Source organism: Gallus gallus, chromosome 22 (assembly GCF_016699485.2).
Source record: "Gallus gallus isolate bGalGal1 chromosome 22, bGalGal1.mat.broiler.GRCg7b, whole genome shotgun sequence".
Taxonomy (NCBI): domain Eukaryota; kingdom Metazoa; phylum Chordata; class Aves; order Galliformes; family Phasianidae; genus Gallus; species Gallus gallus.
In genome coordinates, this window is record NC_052553.1 from 51,321 (window position 1) to 67,485 (window position 16,165).

The 16,165-nt window shown below is 59.4% G+C and overlaps 3 protein-coding genes across 3 annotated transcripts; all 3 read left to right on the forward strand.

The window, feature by feature from the left end:
• The first annotated feature begins 3,629 nt into the window (after positions 1-3,629).
• Positions 3,630-5,884, forward strand: LOC112529953 (basic proline-rich protein-like). The gene is made up of 2 exons (XM_025142920.2): positions 3,630-3,816; positions 3,917-5,884. The coding sequence occupies exon 2, from the start codon at positions 4,002-4,004 to the stop codon at positions 5,328-5,330; it is 1,329 nt and encodes a 442-aa protein (XP_024998688.1). The 5' UTR covers positions 3,630-3,816; positions 3,917-4,001; the 3' UTR covers positions 5,331-5,884.
• Positions 5,885-6,586: 702 nt separating this feature from the next.
• On the forward strand, positions 6,587-8,794 carry LOC107054947 (basic proline-rich protein-like). The gene has a single exon (XM_025142921.2). It carries the CDS (start codon positions 6,878-6,880, stop codon positions 8,063-8,065), a length of 1,188 nt encoding a protein of 395 aa, XP_024998689.1. The 5' UTR covers positions 6,587-6,877; the 3' UTR covers positions 8,066-8,794.
• A 2,716-nt stretch (positions 8,795-11,510) lies between these two features.
• LOC107054955 (splicing factor 3A subunit 2-like) lies at positions 11,511-14,962 on the forward strand. Its single transcript, XM_015297351.4, has 4 exons — positions 11,511-12,689; positions 12,790-14,021; positions 14,120-14,191; positions 14,289-14,962. Exons 2-4 carry the CDS (start codon positions 12,875-12,877, stop codon positions 14,474-14,476), a joined length of 1,407 nt encoding a protein of 468 aa, XP_015152837.3. The 5' UTR covers positions 11,511-12,689; positions 12,790-12,874; the 3' UTR covers positions 14,477-14,962.
• The last annotated feature ends 1,203 nt before the right edge of the window (positions 14,963-16,165 follow it).

Sequence of the window (16,165 nt, forward strand, 5' to 3'; positions counted from 1 at the left end):
GGCAACAGTGCACTAAACATCTGCACAGATGGTTGGGCAGTCTACCGAGGGCTCACGCTCTGGATAGCACAGTGGGCCACTCAGGATTGGACGATCCATGCCCGACCTATCTGGGGCAAAGATATGTGGGTTGATATATGGAACGTGGTTAGGCACAGGACCGTACGAGCATACCGCGTCTCTGGACATCAAGCCTTGCAGTCACCAGGCAATGATGAAGCTGACACACTGGCTCGAGTCCGATGGTTGGGAAGTACACCATCAGAAGACATAGCTCACTGGCTGCATCGGAAATTACGGCATGCAGGACAGAAAACCACGTGGGCAGCAGCTAAAGCATGGGGGTTGCCCATACAGTTACCAGATATTGTCCAGGCATGTCAGGACTGTGACGCTTGCTCGCGAATGAGACCAAGACCTCTGCCGGAAACTACGGCCCATCTCGCTAGAGGACACAACCCATTGCAGCGATGGCAGATGGATTATATAGGTCCCCTTCCTCGATCTGAGGGGGCCAGATATGCCCTAACTTGTGTCGATACAGCGAGTGGACTGATGCAAGCCTATCCTGTAGCAAAGGCAAACCAAGCCTATACCATCAAAGCTCTAACTAGATTGATGGCATCATACGGGACTCCTGAGGTTATTGAGAGTGATCAAGGTACACATTTCACAGGTGCAACTGTGCAGAAGTGGGCTGAAGACAATAACATTGAATGGCGGTTTCACCTGCCCTACAATCCAACGGGAGCAGGCCTAATAGAAAGATACAATGGGATCCTGAAGGCTGCTCTGAAGGCAGATTCACAGTCCTTGCAGGGGTGGACCAAAAGGCTTTATGAAACCCTGCGAGACTTGAATGAGAGACCAAGAGATGGCAGACCCAGTGCTTTAAAAATGCTGCAGACAACTTGGGCCTCCCCGCTTAGGATACAAATTACAAGCAAGGACACCTCACTCAAGCCACAAGTTGGCACAATGAATAATCTTCTGCTCCCTGCCCCTGATGACCTAGAGCCCGGGAGACACAAGGTAAAATGGCCTTGGAAGGTGCAAGCAGGACCAAAATGGTGTGGTCTCCTTGCACCTTGGGGGAGATTGTTAGAGGTTGGGGGATCAGTAAACCCTTCAGTAATCGGTGTATGGCCAACAGAGGTAATAGTTGACACCCCTGTTTTCATTGCAAGGGGGACATTAATCATGTCCATGTGGCAAATTAGAACCCCCCCTTTGGTACCCGATATAGTGATTCAGTCGCAGATTTCGGGCCAAAGAGTGTGGTATCGAAGGCCAGGACGTGCCCCGATACAGGCAGAGGTGTTGACTCAAGACCGAAATACAGCCTACATCTTACCGTGGAGGGCGGACCGACCCCTCCTCGTACCTATTAAACATCTGCTTTACTCCCCTTGAGGTTTTAAGTTCACAGGATGGCCCGCAGGAGCAACATCACTCAAACACGCTTATGAGGAAACATCATGACACCCTGTGACGCACTGCTGAACTTTTGGGGACTGGAGAGCATGAATCAGAAGCGCTACTGGTCCTTGAAAAAGATACGCCTCGAGGAAGAACATCAAGTACTGGCCCAACAGAACCGTGAAGGGGACTGCCACTGATTGCCTTTATTGTTTTGACATCCTATATTGCGGCGGGTGTTGTGCATGCGTCGCGATGCGCATTGTGTCTTGGGCCACCAGGTTGCAGGGGCTCACCCCCTACCTGCTCAGTCATTGGTTCATGCTGTGAAGGGGTGGAGTGTGGTGGAATTGCAGGGTCACAGCCTGAACCAATGGGTGCGCTCTGTGAGTGTGTGAGTGCGGCGGCGCGGCGGTACGAACGGGGGAGGGACACATTGCTCAGCTCGGCTCGGGCTGCGCGCTGCTACCGGGAGGGGGGAGTCCATTCTTTTTCATATCTTCCCCTCGTGTGCCTATTTCTTAAATAAAGGCTTTGTCATCTCCTTCATTTGCCCTACAGCCCCATAGCCGCCCCATAGAGCCCCATAGAGCCCCATAGCCGCCCCATAGAGCCCCATAGAGCCCCATAGAGCCCCATAGCCGCCCCACAGAGACCCATAGAGCCCCATAGAGCCCCATGGAGCCCCATAGAGCCCCATAGCCGCCCCATAGAGCCCCATACAGCCCCATAGAGCCCCATAGCCGCCCCATAGAGCCCCATAAAGCCCCATAGCCGCCCCATAGAGCCCCATAGAGCCCCATAGCCGCCCCATAGAGCCCCATAGAGCCCCATAGCCGCCCCACAGAGACCCATAGAGCCCCATAGAGCCCCATAGCCGCCCCACAGAGACCCATAGAGCCCCATAGAGCCCCATGGAGCCCCATAGAGCCCCATAGCCGCCCCATAGAGCCCCATAGAGCCCCATAGAGCCCCATAGCCGCCCCATAGAGCCCCATAGAGCCCCATAGAGCCCCAAAGCCGCCCCATAGAGCCCCATAGAGCCCCATAGAGCCCCATAGAGCCCCATAGCCGCCCCAGAGAGCCCCATAGAGCCCCATAGAGCCCAATATAGCCTTATAGCCGCCCCATAGAGCCCCATAGAGCCCCATATGTAAGAGACTATTCTTTTATATCATTGACTCAAAGTTTGCTGAGGAACAAGTCCAGGCAAGTCCTGGGCAAAGGCAGAGGAATCTTTTGTCTTGAGGACACTGATGGACAGGTCCTGGCTAAGGATTGTGAAATCCTTTAAGGAGCACAGATGGACAAGGCCAGGGGCATCGAGAGAGAGATACGCTGCCGCTAATGGCCGGGAAACGGTCTTTTTGTGTGGACTTATCTCAAGGAAAATGGCCATCTCAGGAGGTATGCACAGGACTCTTGCTCAAGCCCCCAGGAATGTCACGTAGGCAGCAGAAAATGGAGGATAAAAGAGGGTCCAATAACCACAACGGTGGAAGCTGATCCTTCACCACAACCACGGCAACGGGAGAGGCTTATCTCTCACCACGACAGACTTGAGGGGTTCTCTCTGCCAACTGATCTCTCACCGCAACGTGGAGACGGATCTCTATGTGGAGACTGATCTCTCACCACGGCACGAGCTTCCTGCCTTCCGATCCTCCTCTACGGACCGTTTGCTGACGGACTTCCCTGGGCCTGCTACCTGAGACCTGCTGCTTCCTCCCTGGCCTGCATCCTCTCGCTGCCCCAGACCGGCCTCGCTGCTCCTGCCCTTCGGCCTCGGACCGTCGGAACGTCGTGCAACGGGACTGCTGCCGGATCCTGGTGGTGACTATCCCCGCTTTACGCAATTCTTGCCTCTTTCTATCTTTTCTATCGCTCGCCTTCCCTTCCCCATCACCCCAATCCTTAATAGCGTCCGTCCTCCCCTTTCCCCATCTCTCTTATTAACATTTATAATAAACTGGTCGGACCAACATTTGAACCGCTGTTTCTTAATCTCACGCCGGGCATACATATTTCAAAGAACCTCCTCTCCCTCCTATAAATTGGAGCGAGACACCATAGAGCCCCATAGAGCCCCATAGCCGCCCCATAGAGCCCCATAGCCGCCCCATAGCCGCCCCATAGAGCCCCATAGAGCCCCATAGCCGCCCCATAGAGCCCCATAGAGCCCCATAGAGCCCCATAGCCGCCCCATAGAGCCCCATAGAGCCCCATAGAGCCTCATAGCCGCAAGCAAGCACAGCAAGTTGGTGACGTGGCAGGCACAGAGCAGTGCCTGTGACACCACGGGACAGCGTCACAGAGGGGCACTGTGAGCTCAGGGCAGAGGGGCTGACCCCAGCGCTCACGGAACCCCCCACTGCCACTCTCGAGCTGCCACGGCAGGTAAGGCAGCAGGCTCCTCCTGCTCCTGGCACTGCGGCCCTCCAGGGGATCCCAGTGCCCCACATCTCACCCCGGCGCCCATTTGGGCATTTCCCCACAGAGAGAATTCCTTCATCGCTGACGGTGCTTCCGACACCCGACGCCATTTTATTTGAATCTTTGTGCCCCCACCGGCCACTGCTGCAATGAAGACCACCATTGGCGGAGCAGTGCCCGTATCCTTTCAGCCCATCCCTGCCCCCAATGTCACCTCCATGGTGCCTCAGGCCTCTGTCCAGCCGGGGGTACCGGGTGTGCAGGGACAGGGAGCGCAGCTGCAACCTGGGGTGATCCCCCAGACGGTGGTTCAGCTGCCAGCTGGGGCAATGCCCTATACTGTGGGTCAGCTGCCATGCCAGGGGGTACCCCCAACTGTGGGTCAGCTCCCACCACCTGGGGCAATGCCCCCAATTGTGCTTCAGCTGCCACCTGGGGCAATGCCTCAAATTGTGGGTGAGCTGCCACCTCAGGTGGTGCCCCCAACGGTGGGCCCGCTCCCACCTCAGGGGGTAGCCCCAATGGTGGGTCTGATCCCACCTCAGGGGCTGCCCCCAACAGTGGGTCAGCTCCCACCTGGGGTGATGCACCCACCTGTAGTTCAGCTCCCACCTGGGGCAATGCCTGGAAGTGTGCTTCAGCTGCCAGCTGGGGCAATGTCCCCAAATGTGGGTCAGCTCCCATCTCCGGGGGTACTCCCAACTCTGGGCCCGCTCCCACCTCAAGGGGTACCCGCAACTGTGGGTCAGCTTTCAATTCAGGGGGTACCCCCAACTGTGGGTCCGATCCTACCTCAGGGGGTAGCCCCAATGGTGGGCCATCTTTCACCTGGGGCAATGCCCCAAACTGTGGGCCCTCTCCCACCTCAGGAGGTGCCCCCAATTGTGGTTCAGCTCACACCTGAGGGGCTGTACACAATTGTGGGTCATCTCCCACCCGGGGAGAGGCAGTTACCCCTCCTCCAGCTCCTACCCGGCGGGATGAAGCCGGGTATGCCTCCCCCCAATGCCCCTGCCCACTGCTGGCAACATCCCCGGCTGGCAGGGAAGCGGCAGCGGCAGCGCCAGCAGCCGATGGGGCTGCGGCCCGGGGCCGTGTGCCGTGGGAAGCCCCCGCAGCCCGCAGGCAGCTGCCCGCTGCAGGCCCCCGGCCGCCCCGGCCCCTCCACGCTCCTCCGAGCACCTGCAGTGCAGCAGCGGGTGCTCCCCGGGCCCTGCACCCTGCCCGCCAGCTGGGAGCAGGCGACGGGGCCCTTTGCAGATGCCGTGGCGCACACCCAGGAGCAGCGGCACCCAGCGCCCACCAACGTGTGCCCCCATCCCGCCACGGCTCCGCTCGGCTGCAGCAGCGCAGCGCTGGAATCAGGAGGTGAGTTTGGGGGCTGCGCAGCGGGCGGCAGGCTGTCCGCACCGGGTGGCTGTGGGAAAGCTGGCATTGCCCCACTGGGGATGTTCTTGCTTTTCCAGCAGCGACAATGAGCTCAGACGTCCCGGAGGACGTCAGCGACATCCATTGCCTCCTGACTTGGATCAACAACGGTGAGTTTGGGGGCAGCAGAGCCGGCAGGGGTTGTCTGCACCGGGTGGCTGCGGGAAGGCTGTGCTCATCGTTGTGGGGATGCTCTTGCTTTTTCAGAAGCGATGAGTCTTCGCGAGGTCCCCCAGCCCAGCAACGACCTGCTGTGGAGGCAGCCCGAGCCGGCCGAGTGCCCAGCGCCCGCCCGCACCACCACAGGGCACGAGCAGCGCACTGGCAGCATCCAGGCCCCAAAGAGGAAGCTGCCGCAGGGCCGGGATGCTCCAGAAGCGAAACGCCGGCGCTAGGCGAGGCTGGGTGGGCTCAGCACAAGCGGGAGCGCCCGCAGAAACCGTGCCTGGAGCCCTGGGCTCCTCGCCGGCCCCCGCGGCACACACAGAGCAGCGGCAGTGCTCCAGGGGCACCAGCACCGGCCCCGGCCCTACCCCTCCAAACCTGGGCTGTCCACCACCACCACCGTGCACTGCGACCATGTGGGACTCCGTTACATCACCTTATCTTATGTTCTGTTCTGTTATGTTATGTTAAATTATATTACATTAAATTACATTAAATTATTGAATGGTTTGTATTCACTTTGCTACCCCTCTGCCTGCAGTGGTTCCTGCAGCACCAAAGACCCCCCGCACCCCAAAGCCCACCTCCAGGGATGTTGGTGTGGTTGCAGTGAGCCGAGAGCTGCCGCTCCTGCAGCTCCTCCTGACTGATGGTCTTCATCACCATCACTGCTGCCTCAGCTCCCCCTCTGTGAATACCTTCCCCCACATCTGACCCAAATCTCCCCTCGTTTATGTTAAAACCATTCTCCTTTGTCCCACCTCCATCTCCCCTCAGAAAAAGTTCATTTCCCTCCTGTTTATCAGCTCCCTTGAAACAGTGGGAGGCTGCAATGAGCTCTCCCCACAGCCTGAAAGGATGGGGAAGAAAAAATGGATGTAAAGAACAAAGAATGGCAGAGAGAAAAGATCAAGAACCAAAAATAACCCCAGATGCTCTTTCCCTTCAAGTTCCTTGCTGGGGGATTGCACTGAGCTTCGCAGGGCAGATCAGGCCGAGACTTTGGCAAGGCAGTGGTGATACACCGCAGGCACAGTGCGTTCAGACACGGAGATGAGAACTCCTACTGCACCCTGAGGCCTCATCTTCCCTCAGACCTGCAGTGTCTGGCAGTGACATAACAACAAAACCATATGCACAACTCGGCTACCAGTTCTTATTTATTACTACAACAGAATTCAGGAAGCCACAGCACATTCCAGCACGGGTTGTCCGGGTGTGGGACGGTAACCCCCTGCCATTGCAATCCCCTGAAGAAGAGTGCAGAGGAAGCAGTGGAGGTGCCCAGGAGCAGCCAGGCCTGCTGAGCACTCACTGGGAGGCAGAGGCTGTGCTCGTTCTCCAGGGGGCAGCTCCCAGGCCATAAAGGTGGGGGGGGAGTGCTGGTGTTACCTGGGGGCAATGGGGCTGCAGGGCATCATGCAGCCCCCCCATGCATGGGAGGCAACGTGAGGGGCAGCCAGGGAGGATGTCCAGCGCTCACGGAATCCCCCACTGCCACTCTCGAGCTGCCACGGCAGGTAAGGCAGCAGGCTCCTCCTGCTCCTGGCACTGCAGCCCTCCAGGGGGTCCCAGTGCCCCACATCTCACCCCGGCGCCCATTTGGGAATTTCCCCACAGAGAGAATCCCTTCATCGCTGACGGTGCTTCCGACACCCGACGCAACTTTATTTGGATCTTTGTGCCCCCACCGGCCACTGCTGCGATGCAGACCACCATTGGCGGAGCAGTGCCCGTATCCTTCCAGTCCGTCCCTGCCCCCAATGTCACCTCCATGGTGCCTCAGGCCTCTGTCCAGCCGGGGGTACCGGGTGTGCAGGGACAGGGAGCGCAGCTGCCACTTGGGGGTATGCCTCTAACTGTGGTTCAGCTGCCAGCTGGGGCAATGCCCGAAACTGTGGGTCTGATCCCACCTCAGGAGGTGCCCCCAATTGTGGTTCAGCTCACACCTGAGGGGCTGTACACAATTGTGGGTCATCTGCCACCCGGGGAGAGGCAGTTACCCCTCCTCCAGCTCCTACCCGGCGGGATGAAGCCGGGTATGCCTCCCCCCAATGCCCCTGCCCACTGCTGGCAACATCCCCGGCTGGCAGGGAAGTGGCAGCGGCAGCGCCAGCAGCCGATGGGGCTGCGGCCCGGGGCCGTGTGCCGTGGGAAGCCCCCGCAGCCCGCAGGCAGCTGCCCGCTGCAGGCCCCCGGCCGCCCCGGCCCCGGCCCCTCCACAGTCCTCCGAGCACCTCCAGTGCAGCTGCGGGTGCTCCCCGGGCCCTGCACCCTGCCCGCCAGCTGGGAGCAGGCGACGGGGCCCTTTGCAGATGCCGTGGCGCACACCCAGGAGCAGCGGCACCCAGCGCCCACCAACGTGTGCCCCCATCCCGCCACGGCTCCGCTCGGCTGCAGCAGCGCAGCGCTGGAATCAGGAGGTGAGTTTGGGGGCTGCGCAGCGGGCGGCAGGCTGTCCGCACCGGGTGGCTGTGGGAAAGCAGTGACCTGTTGTGGAGGCAGCCAGCATGCTCTGGGCAGTTCTCAGAGTTGCTGCCCTGCGGGCCTTTCCTGCTGTCCCCCAGAACACCACCAGAGCTGCCCATGCCGACCCCCCTGGATGCGCTGGCACATGTAGAGGCCGCTGGTGCCAATTCTGTCTGTCTGCTGCTTTGTTTCGGGCTGTGTGTCTGCATGTGATGAGCATTTGCAGGCAGCATACCGGGTTTTGACAGCTTCAGTGAGGCGCCTGCAGAGACAGGAAGTGCTGAGGGACTGGGAGAGCCCCCCACTCTCCTTCCTCCCGGCACCACACAGAGCAGCGTTGGAATAAAGAGTGTGGTGGGATGGGGATGGGGGAGCAACTCACTGATGTTTCTTTCTCCACCACCAGATGCAAATGCAACACACAGTTATTAGCAGCACAACAACAGAACCTGTAACGGTCAGGCACAGAGCTCTGTGCACGGCCTTTACCTGGAGCACCAGCTGCTTGCACGTCCTCTGTGCCTTCACGGGAGATGGGCAGTGTGCAGCTGCTGTCCTCCTCAAACACAGCCCCGTCCACAGGCTCTCCATTGATCTCTTGAGAAAGAAGGTAGCAGAGTGGGACTGTAAAGATCTGCTCTTGCCACGAGGATGACATCCTCAAGAGGCTTTACTTCTCCAAAGACATCAGAATTTTCTGCATCTCTACACGGAACGTCAGTTTCCCAAGTCTTCTGGTGCACAGACAGTAATATACCCACCAGGCACTTCGTTGTCCCCTGTCATTGCCTTGAGAACATGAGAAAACTGCAGCAAATCTCTTCCTCGTCCCGCTTTCCCTGTCTCGCAGGACCTGAACAGAACGTAGCAGGACACGTTTCAGACCAACCAACTATTGAACTGAGCGCTCTATTTGGTGACGTCCATGCAGACAGAGGCCCGAGTGCCCAGTGCCCGCCTGCACCACCACAGGGCACGAGCAGCAGACTGGCAGCATCCAAACAAAGCTGCCGCAGGGCTGGGATGCTCCAGAACTGAAACGCCGGCGCTAGGTGAGGCTGGGTGGGCTCAGCACAAGTGGGAGTGCCTGCAGAACCCGGCCCACGTGGTGCAGCAGGAGACACGGCCACAGCCAACAACTATGGCGTCCACATGAAAGATGTCCCACTGAGCTGATTAAAAGGAGCTATCGCTGTCACTGTTTCTGTGCTGCTTACAATCATTGTGTGTAGCACTTGTATCCAGTGGCAGGGCAGGAATATCAGTGGGTTGCTTCTTCCACCCAATCCTGCCATGCTCTTTATTACACAGAGCAATGCTGGTGGCACGGGACAGTCACAGCTGTGTTTTGTAAGCTCAGAGTGCAACAATACGTGCAACATTGTCACCTCTTGGCCCCCTGACATTGGCTGGGGGATCCCTGTGGGCTGCTCCTCCTGTGCTGTGCTGCACCAGGGCTGTGTGAGGCTGCTGTTCCGGGAAGCCCTTAAGGGCTGGATAAGTCAGCAGAGTCACAGGGAGCACATTCTGTCAGGCAGCTCCGTCCTGCTGTGAAAGCCGAGGTCCACCTGGGCTGGGCTCAGAGCTCTGGCCCTTGCTAAGGCCACTGTGGGGTTGATTCCCAGTCACCTCGATCAACAGGAAACCGCAGTAGAGATTTTCACATCACATGAGCATGGAAAGGTTTGTTCTGGAAGGAACATTAAAGATGTTAGAGCTCCAACCCCACTGCCATGTGCAGGGATACCACCCACTGGGTCAGGCGACCACCACCCCCCTGGCCTTTAACACCAACAAGGAAGGGGCAGCCACAAGTTCCCTGGGCAGCATTTATAGTGCCTAAACAATCCCTAAGTGGATTATTTCTAGCTCTGTGGGCCCACAACACCTCAGGCCATTGAGTAACAGAGGCAACACAGAGCTGGGCTCGGGAAGAAGGGCGCTGTTGCACAAATTATCCACGAATTTGAAACACGCGCTGCAATTATGCAAGTGGAAAGAGAAGGCAGAGAAAGAGAACAGAAGGAAAAGAGGATAGAGGTGGAAGGAAAAGAGAAGGGTGTGTCTGTGTGTGTGCGTGCAGGGGGGGCAAAGACTCTTTCTTTGCAGGGACTTTCCTCTAGGTTCCACCTGAGGTACAAAAGCTGGGTCTGGCCAAGCATCTAAATCAGCTGAACCAGTGTAATCATCTAGAATCAGAAAGAGATGAGAGAAGGGCCCACTGAACGTCATGATCTCTTTCTCCCTTAGGGTCTGGAGATGGATTAGATAATGGGATCAAGTCACGGGATGGGATAAAGATCCAGGCTGTCAGTTCCACAGCTAGAGAGAGCGTACACTGACCCGCTAGGTGGTCATTGCCAGGTTTCAAAATACTCTTGCCAGGCTGTGTGCAACACAACTGGGGACTGCATGGAAGATCATCTGGCCACTCAGGCCTTTCTAACAGGAGAGCACAATGTACACAAATGAAGCCAGCATAACACTGGCAAAATGTCGTATCCAAGAAACAATAACTACCCAAGCTTCTCAAGGAAAAGAACCCACTGACCAGTCAAAAGCAGGAGCCTTCCTCAACTATCCCAACCCAATAAAGAAGATGAAGACTGAAGACATACCTCCATTATCTCTCTCTGAGTCAGCAGCACTATTTTGCTACTGTGCTGACTGATCACGACAGCCTGCAGGCACGATGTGATCACAACCGGTGGGGAGAAGCTACACTGACTGCTGGGACCTCCTTGTTCTGCAGTGACCCACAGGGGTGGCCACAGGAGCTAGGCCGGGGGCAGCAGAGCCTGCATGGCATCCACGTTTGAGGGGGCTGCACCCGTGGGGCTCCACAGCAGCTGGGAACGCTTTCCACCAAGCCACGTCTGCTGCCGTTTCTTCTACCTGTCAGCTACATCACGCTGAGCAGACAGGCTGTCCAGCTGTGAAGTGATGCAGGTCTTGGGCCGGGCCGTGGCTGCTGCAGACAGAGGAACTACTGAGGGCGCAGCAGATCCCCCCGCTCTCCTTCCTACCCCGCGCCTGGCACAGGCCTACCTCAGCCCCACGCTGAATCACAGCTTCCCCGCCTCCCCCGTTCCCGCCGCCATTTTGTTTCCCCGCCTCCCGTCCTCCAGCGCCATTTTGTTGCCCCCCCCCTCCCAATATTCCTTACCCGGAGCCATTTAACCACCCGCACCGCGTTCTCTTTGCCATTCTTCTCCCTCCCAACGTCTCCCGGCTGCAGCATTCCTCCCTTCCACCCTCCCATCCTATCTCCCCGGTGCCGTTTCTTTCAGCCCCCGCCTCCCAGTTCCACTCCGGCTCCACAGCGTCCCTCCGCCCTCCCGTACCCGAGCCCCCAAGCCCCGCACATACCCGCAACACTGCCGGCGGCGGACGGGCCCGGGGGTTCCTCACGGAGCGCGGCGGGGCCGAGCATCGATGCCATGACGAACGGACCGGGGATGAGGCTGCTCCCCCCGCTCTCTGCCGACGAGCCCAACCGCTCCGCTCCACAGCGCAGAACGCGCGTGGGAACAGCAGCCGCCCCGCCCCCGTGAGCCGCGGGGCTGTGAGGCGGCGCCGCCGCCGTTCGTAGCCGTGACCGTAGGCGGTGTCACCGCGGCAGAGGCGGATGGGCGCGAACCGCCCCCGAAGGCTCTCCGCGCTGTGAGCGTTTCGCTGCCGCTCCTCTCACGTTTCCCGGCCGGCCGTCGGTGGAGCAGAAAACTCCCTCAGAGCGAGCCGTTACAGAGCGCGTTACGAAGCAGCGTCCCTTATGTGTTCTGGGAGAACGCACCCCAATGGGACACGGCCAACGCAGTTCTTTTTTAACGTTCTTTATTGCTACAGCAGAAACATGGACAGCCACAGCTGATGGAAGCAGCGGTTGTGCAGGAGTGGGACGTGGTTCCCGACCGCAGGGAGACTGCTACCGTCCCCTGTAGGATGGGGGCGGTGGCGGTGGCGGTGGCGGTGCCCGGCGGGGCTGGGGGCTTCTGGGCCTTGGGGGCCGCGGCGGGGGCAGCCGAGACGGGGCACTCTTGGGCCTGGGGGGCGGCGATGTGTTGGGGCTCCGCAGCCCCCGTGCAGGACGTCCTGACACACGTGGAGGCCGCTGGTGCCAAGTCTGTCTGTCCGCATAAACGGCTCCTTCATAGGCAGCACACTGAGCTTTGGCAGCCCGGTGCACAGACAGAAATATACCCACCAGGCACTTCATTCTCCCCCGTCATTGCCTTGAGAACATGAGAAAACTGCAGCGAATCTCTTCCTCGTCCTGCTTTCCCTCTCTGTCCCGCAGGACCTGAACAGAACGTAGCAGGACACGTTTCAGACCAACCAACTATTGAACCGAGCACTCTTTTTGCTGAAGTCCATCCAGACAGACTACGGAAAGGGGATGGAGAGCGGAAGAAAAGAGAACGGGAGGGGGAGCCCCAAAGGCTCTGTCCTTGCAGTGACTTCGTGCCCCCCGTGCCACTCCGTTTTGCTCACCCACCTGCTCCTGGTGCTCGCCACGGAGCAGCAGCGAACTTATAGCAAGTTGTGGCCATCAGGAGGAAGAGTATGAGGCGGGCAGAGGCCATAGCTCCCCACACTCGTCCCATGCTGTCACCAGCATGATTACAGCCACAGCAAGTTGATGACATGGCAGGCACAGAGCAGTGCCTGTGACACCACGGGACAGCGTCACAGAGGGGCACTGTGAGCTCAGGGCAGAGGGGCTGACCCCAGCGCTCACGGAACCCCCCACTGCCACTCTCGAGCTGCCACGGCAGGTAAGGCAGCAGGCTCCTCCTGCTCCTGGCACTGCGGCCCTCCAGGGGATCCCAGTGCCCCACATCTCACCCCGGCGCCCATTTGGGCATTTCCCCACAGAGAGAATTCCTTCATCGCTGACGGTGCTTCCGACACCCGACGCCATTTTATTTGAATCTTTGTGCCCCCACCGGCCACTGCTGCAATGAAGACCACCATTGGCGGAGCAGTGCCCGTATCCTTCCAGCCCATCCCTGCCCCCAATGTCACCTCCATGGTGCCTCAGGCCTCTGTCCAGCCGGGGGTACCGGGTGTGCAGGGACAGGGAGCGCAGCTGCAACCTGGGGTGATCCCCCAGACTGTGGCTCAGCTGCCACCTGGGGCAATGCCCTATACTGTGGGTCAGCTGCCATGCCAGGGGGTACCCCCAGCTGTGGGTCTGATCCCACCTCAGGGGCTGCCCCCAACGGTGGGTCAGCTCCCACCACCTGGGGCAATGCCCCCAGTTGTGCTTCAGCTGTCACCTGAGGCAATGCCCGAAAGTGTGCCTCAGCTGCCACCTGGGGCAATGCCTCAAACTGTGGGCCCGCTCCCACCTCAGGGGGTAGCCCCAATGGTGGGTCTGATCCCACCTCAGGGACTGCCCCCAACGGTGGGTCAGCTCCCACCTGGGGTGATGCACCCACCTGTAGTTCAGGTGCCACCTGGGGCATTGCCCGAAAGTGTGCTTCAGCTGCCAGCTGGGGCAATGCCCCAAACTGTGGGTCAGCTGCCACCTCAGAGGGTACCCCCAACTGTGGGCCCTCTCCCACCTCAGGAGGTGCCCCCAACAGTGGGTCTGATCCCACCTCAGGAGGTGCCCCCAATTGTGGTTCAGCTCACACCTGAGGGGCTGTACACAATTGTGGGTCATCTGCCACCCGGGGAGAGGCAGTTACCCCTCCTCCAGCTCCTACCCGGCGGGATGAAGCCGGGTATGCCTCCCCCCAATGCCCCTGCCCACTGCTGGCAACATCCCCGGCTGGCAGGGAAGCGGCAGCGGCAGCGCCAGCAGCCGATGGGGCTGCGGCCTGGGGCCGTGTGCCGTGGGAAGCCCCCGCAGACCGCAGGCAGCTGCCCGCTGCAGGCCCCCGGCCGCCCCGGCCCCTCCACAGTCCTCCGAGCACCTCCAGTGCAGCTGCGGGTGCTCCCCGGGCCCTGCACCCTGCCCGCCAGCTGGGAGCAGGCGACGGGGCCCTTTGCAGATGCCGTGGCGCACACCCAGGAGCAGCGGCACCCAGCGCCCACCAACGTGTGCCCCCATCCCGCCACGGCTCCGCTCGGCTGCAGCAGCGCAGCGCTGGAATCAGGAGGTGAGTTTGGGGGCTGCGCAGCGGGCGGCAGGCTGTCCGCACCGGGTGGCTGTGGGAAAGCTGGCATTGCCCCACTGGGGATGTTCTTGCTTTTCCAGCAGCGACAATGAGCTCAGACGTCCCGGAGGACGTCAGCGACATCCACTGCCTCCTGACTTGGATCAACAACGGTGAGTTTGGGGGCAGCAGAGCCGGCAGGGGTTGTCTGCACCGGGTGGCTGCGGGAAGGCTGTGCTCATCGTTGTGGGGATGCTCTTGCTTTTTCAGAAGCGATGAGTCTTCGCGAGGTCCCCCAGCCCAGCAACGACCTGCTGTGGAGGCAGCCCGAGCCGGCCGAGTGCCCAGCGCCCGCCCGCACCACCACAGGGCACGAGCAGCGCACTGGCAGCATCCAGGCCCCAAAGAGGAAGCTGCCGCAGGGCCGGGATGCTCCAGAAGCGAAACGCCGGCGCTAGGCGAGGCTGGGTGGGCTCAGCACAAGCGGGAGCGCCCGCAGAAACCGTGCCTGGAGCCCTGGGCTCCTCGCCGGCCCCCGCGGCACACACAGAGCAGCGGCAGTGCTCCAGGGGCACCAGCACCGGCCCCGGCCCTACCCCTCCAAACCTGGGCTGTCCACCACCACCACCGTGCACTGTGACCTCCGTTACATCACCTTATCTTATGTTATGTTAAATTATGTTATGTTATGTTAAATTATATTACATTAAATTACATTAAATTATTGAATGGTTTGTATTCACTTTGCTACCCCTCTGCCTGCAGTGGTTCCTGCAGCACCAAAGCCCCCCCGCACCCCAATGCCCACCTCCAGGGATGTTGGTGTGGTTGCAGTGAGCCGAGAGCTGCCGCTCCTGCAGCTCCTCCTGACTGATGGTATTCATGACCATCACTGCTGCCTCAGCTCCCCCTCGGTGAACACCTTCCCCCACATCTGACCCAAATCTCCCCTCCTTTACGTTAAAACCATTCCCCTTTGTGCCACCTCCATCTCCCCGCAAGAAAAGTCCATTTCCCCCCTGTTTATCATCTCCCTTGCAATAGCAGAAGGCCGCAGGAGGTCTCCCCACAGCCTTCTCTTCTCCGTGCTGAACCTCCCCGGCTCCCTCAGCCTTTAAGCTGGCTGCCCATGCTCTGGATGGGTGTACGCTGCGCTGGGTGAAGCACTGGCTGGATGGCCGGGCCCAAAGGGTCGTGGTCAATGGAGCTGAATGCAGTTGGCGGCCGCTCACGAGCGCTGTCCCCCAAGGCTCAGTGCTGGGGCCGCTTCTGTTTAACATCTTCACTGACGATCTTGATGAGGGGATTGAGGGCACCCCCAGTGAGTTTGCAGACAACACCGAGCTGGGAGGGAGTGTTGATCTGCCAGAGGGGAGAAGGGCACTACAGAGGGACGTGGATAGAGTGGATGGATGGGCCAAGGATAGCGGCACGAGTTTCAATAGGGCCAAGTGTCGGGTCCTGCATTTTGGTCACAACAACCCCAGGCAACCCTACGGGCTTGGGGAGCTGTGGCTGGAAAGCTGCCTGATGGAAAGGGACCTTGGTGTGCTGATGGACAGTCGGCTGAATATGAGCCGGCAGTGCGCCCAGGTGGCCAAGAAGGCCAATGGCGTCCTGGCTTGGATCAGGAATGGTGTGGTGAGCAGGATGAGGGAAGTCATCCTGGCCCTGTACTCGGCGTTGGTGAGGCCTCACCTCGAGTGCTGTGTTCAGCTCTGGGCTCCTCAGTACAAGAAGGACATGGAGGTACTGGAGCAGGTCCAGAGAAGGGCAACGAGGCTAGTGAAGGCTTGGAAAATCAGCCCTATGAGGAGAGGCTGGGGGAGCTGGGGCTGCTTAGTGTGGGGAAGAGGAGGCTGAGGGGAGACCTCATTGCTCTCTTGCAGTACCTGAAAGGTGCTTACAGTGAGAGCGGGGTAGGTCTCTTCTCACTGGTGACACAATGGCCTCCAGTTGCACCAAGGTAACTTTAGGATGGACGTTAGGAAACAGTTCTTTACAGAAAGGGTGGTGAAGCACTGGGATAGGCTCCCCAGGGAGGTGGTTGAGTCACCGTCCCTGGATGTGTTGAAGAGCCGTTTGGATGTGGTGCTCGGAGATATGATTTAGCGGAGGGTTGTTAGAGTTAGGGGACTATGGTTAGG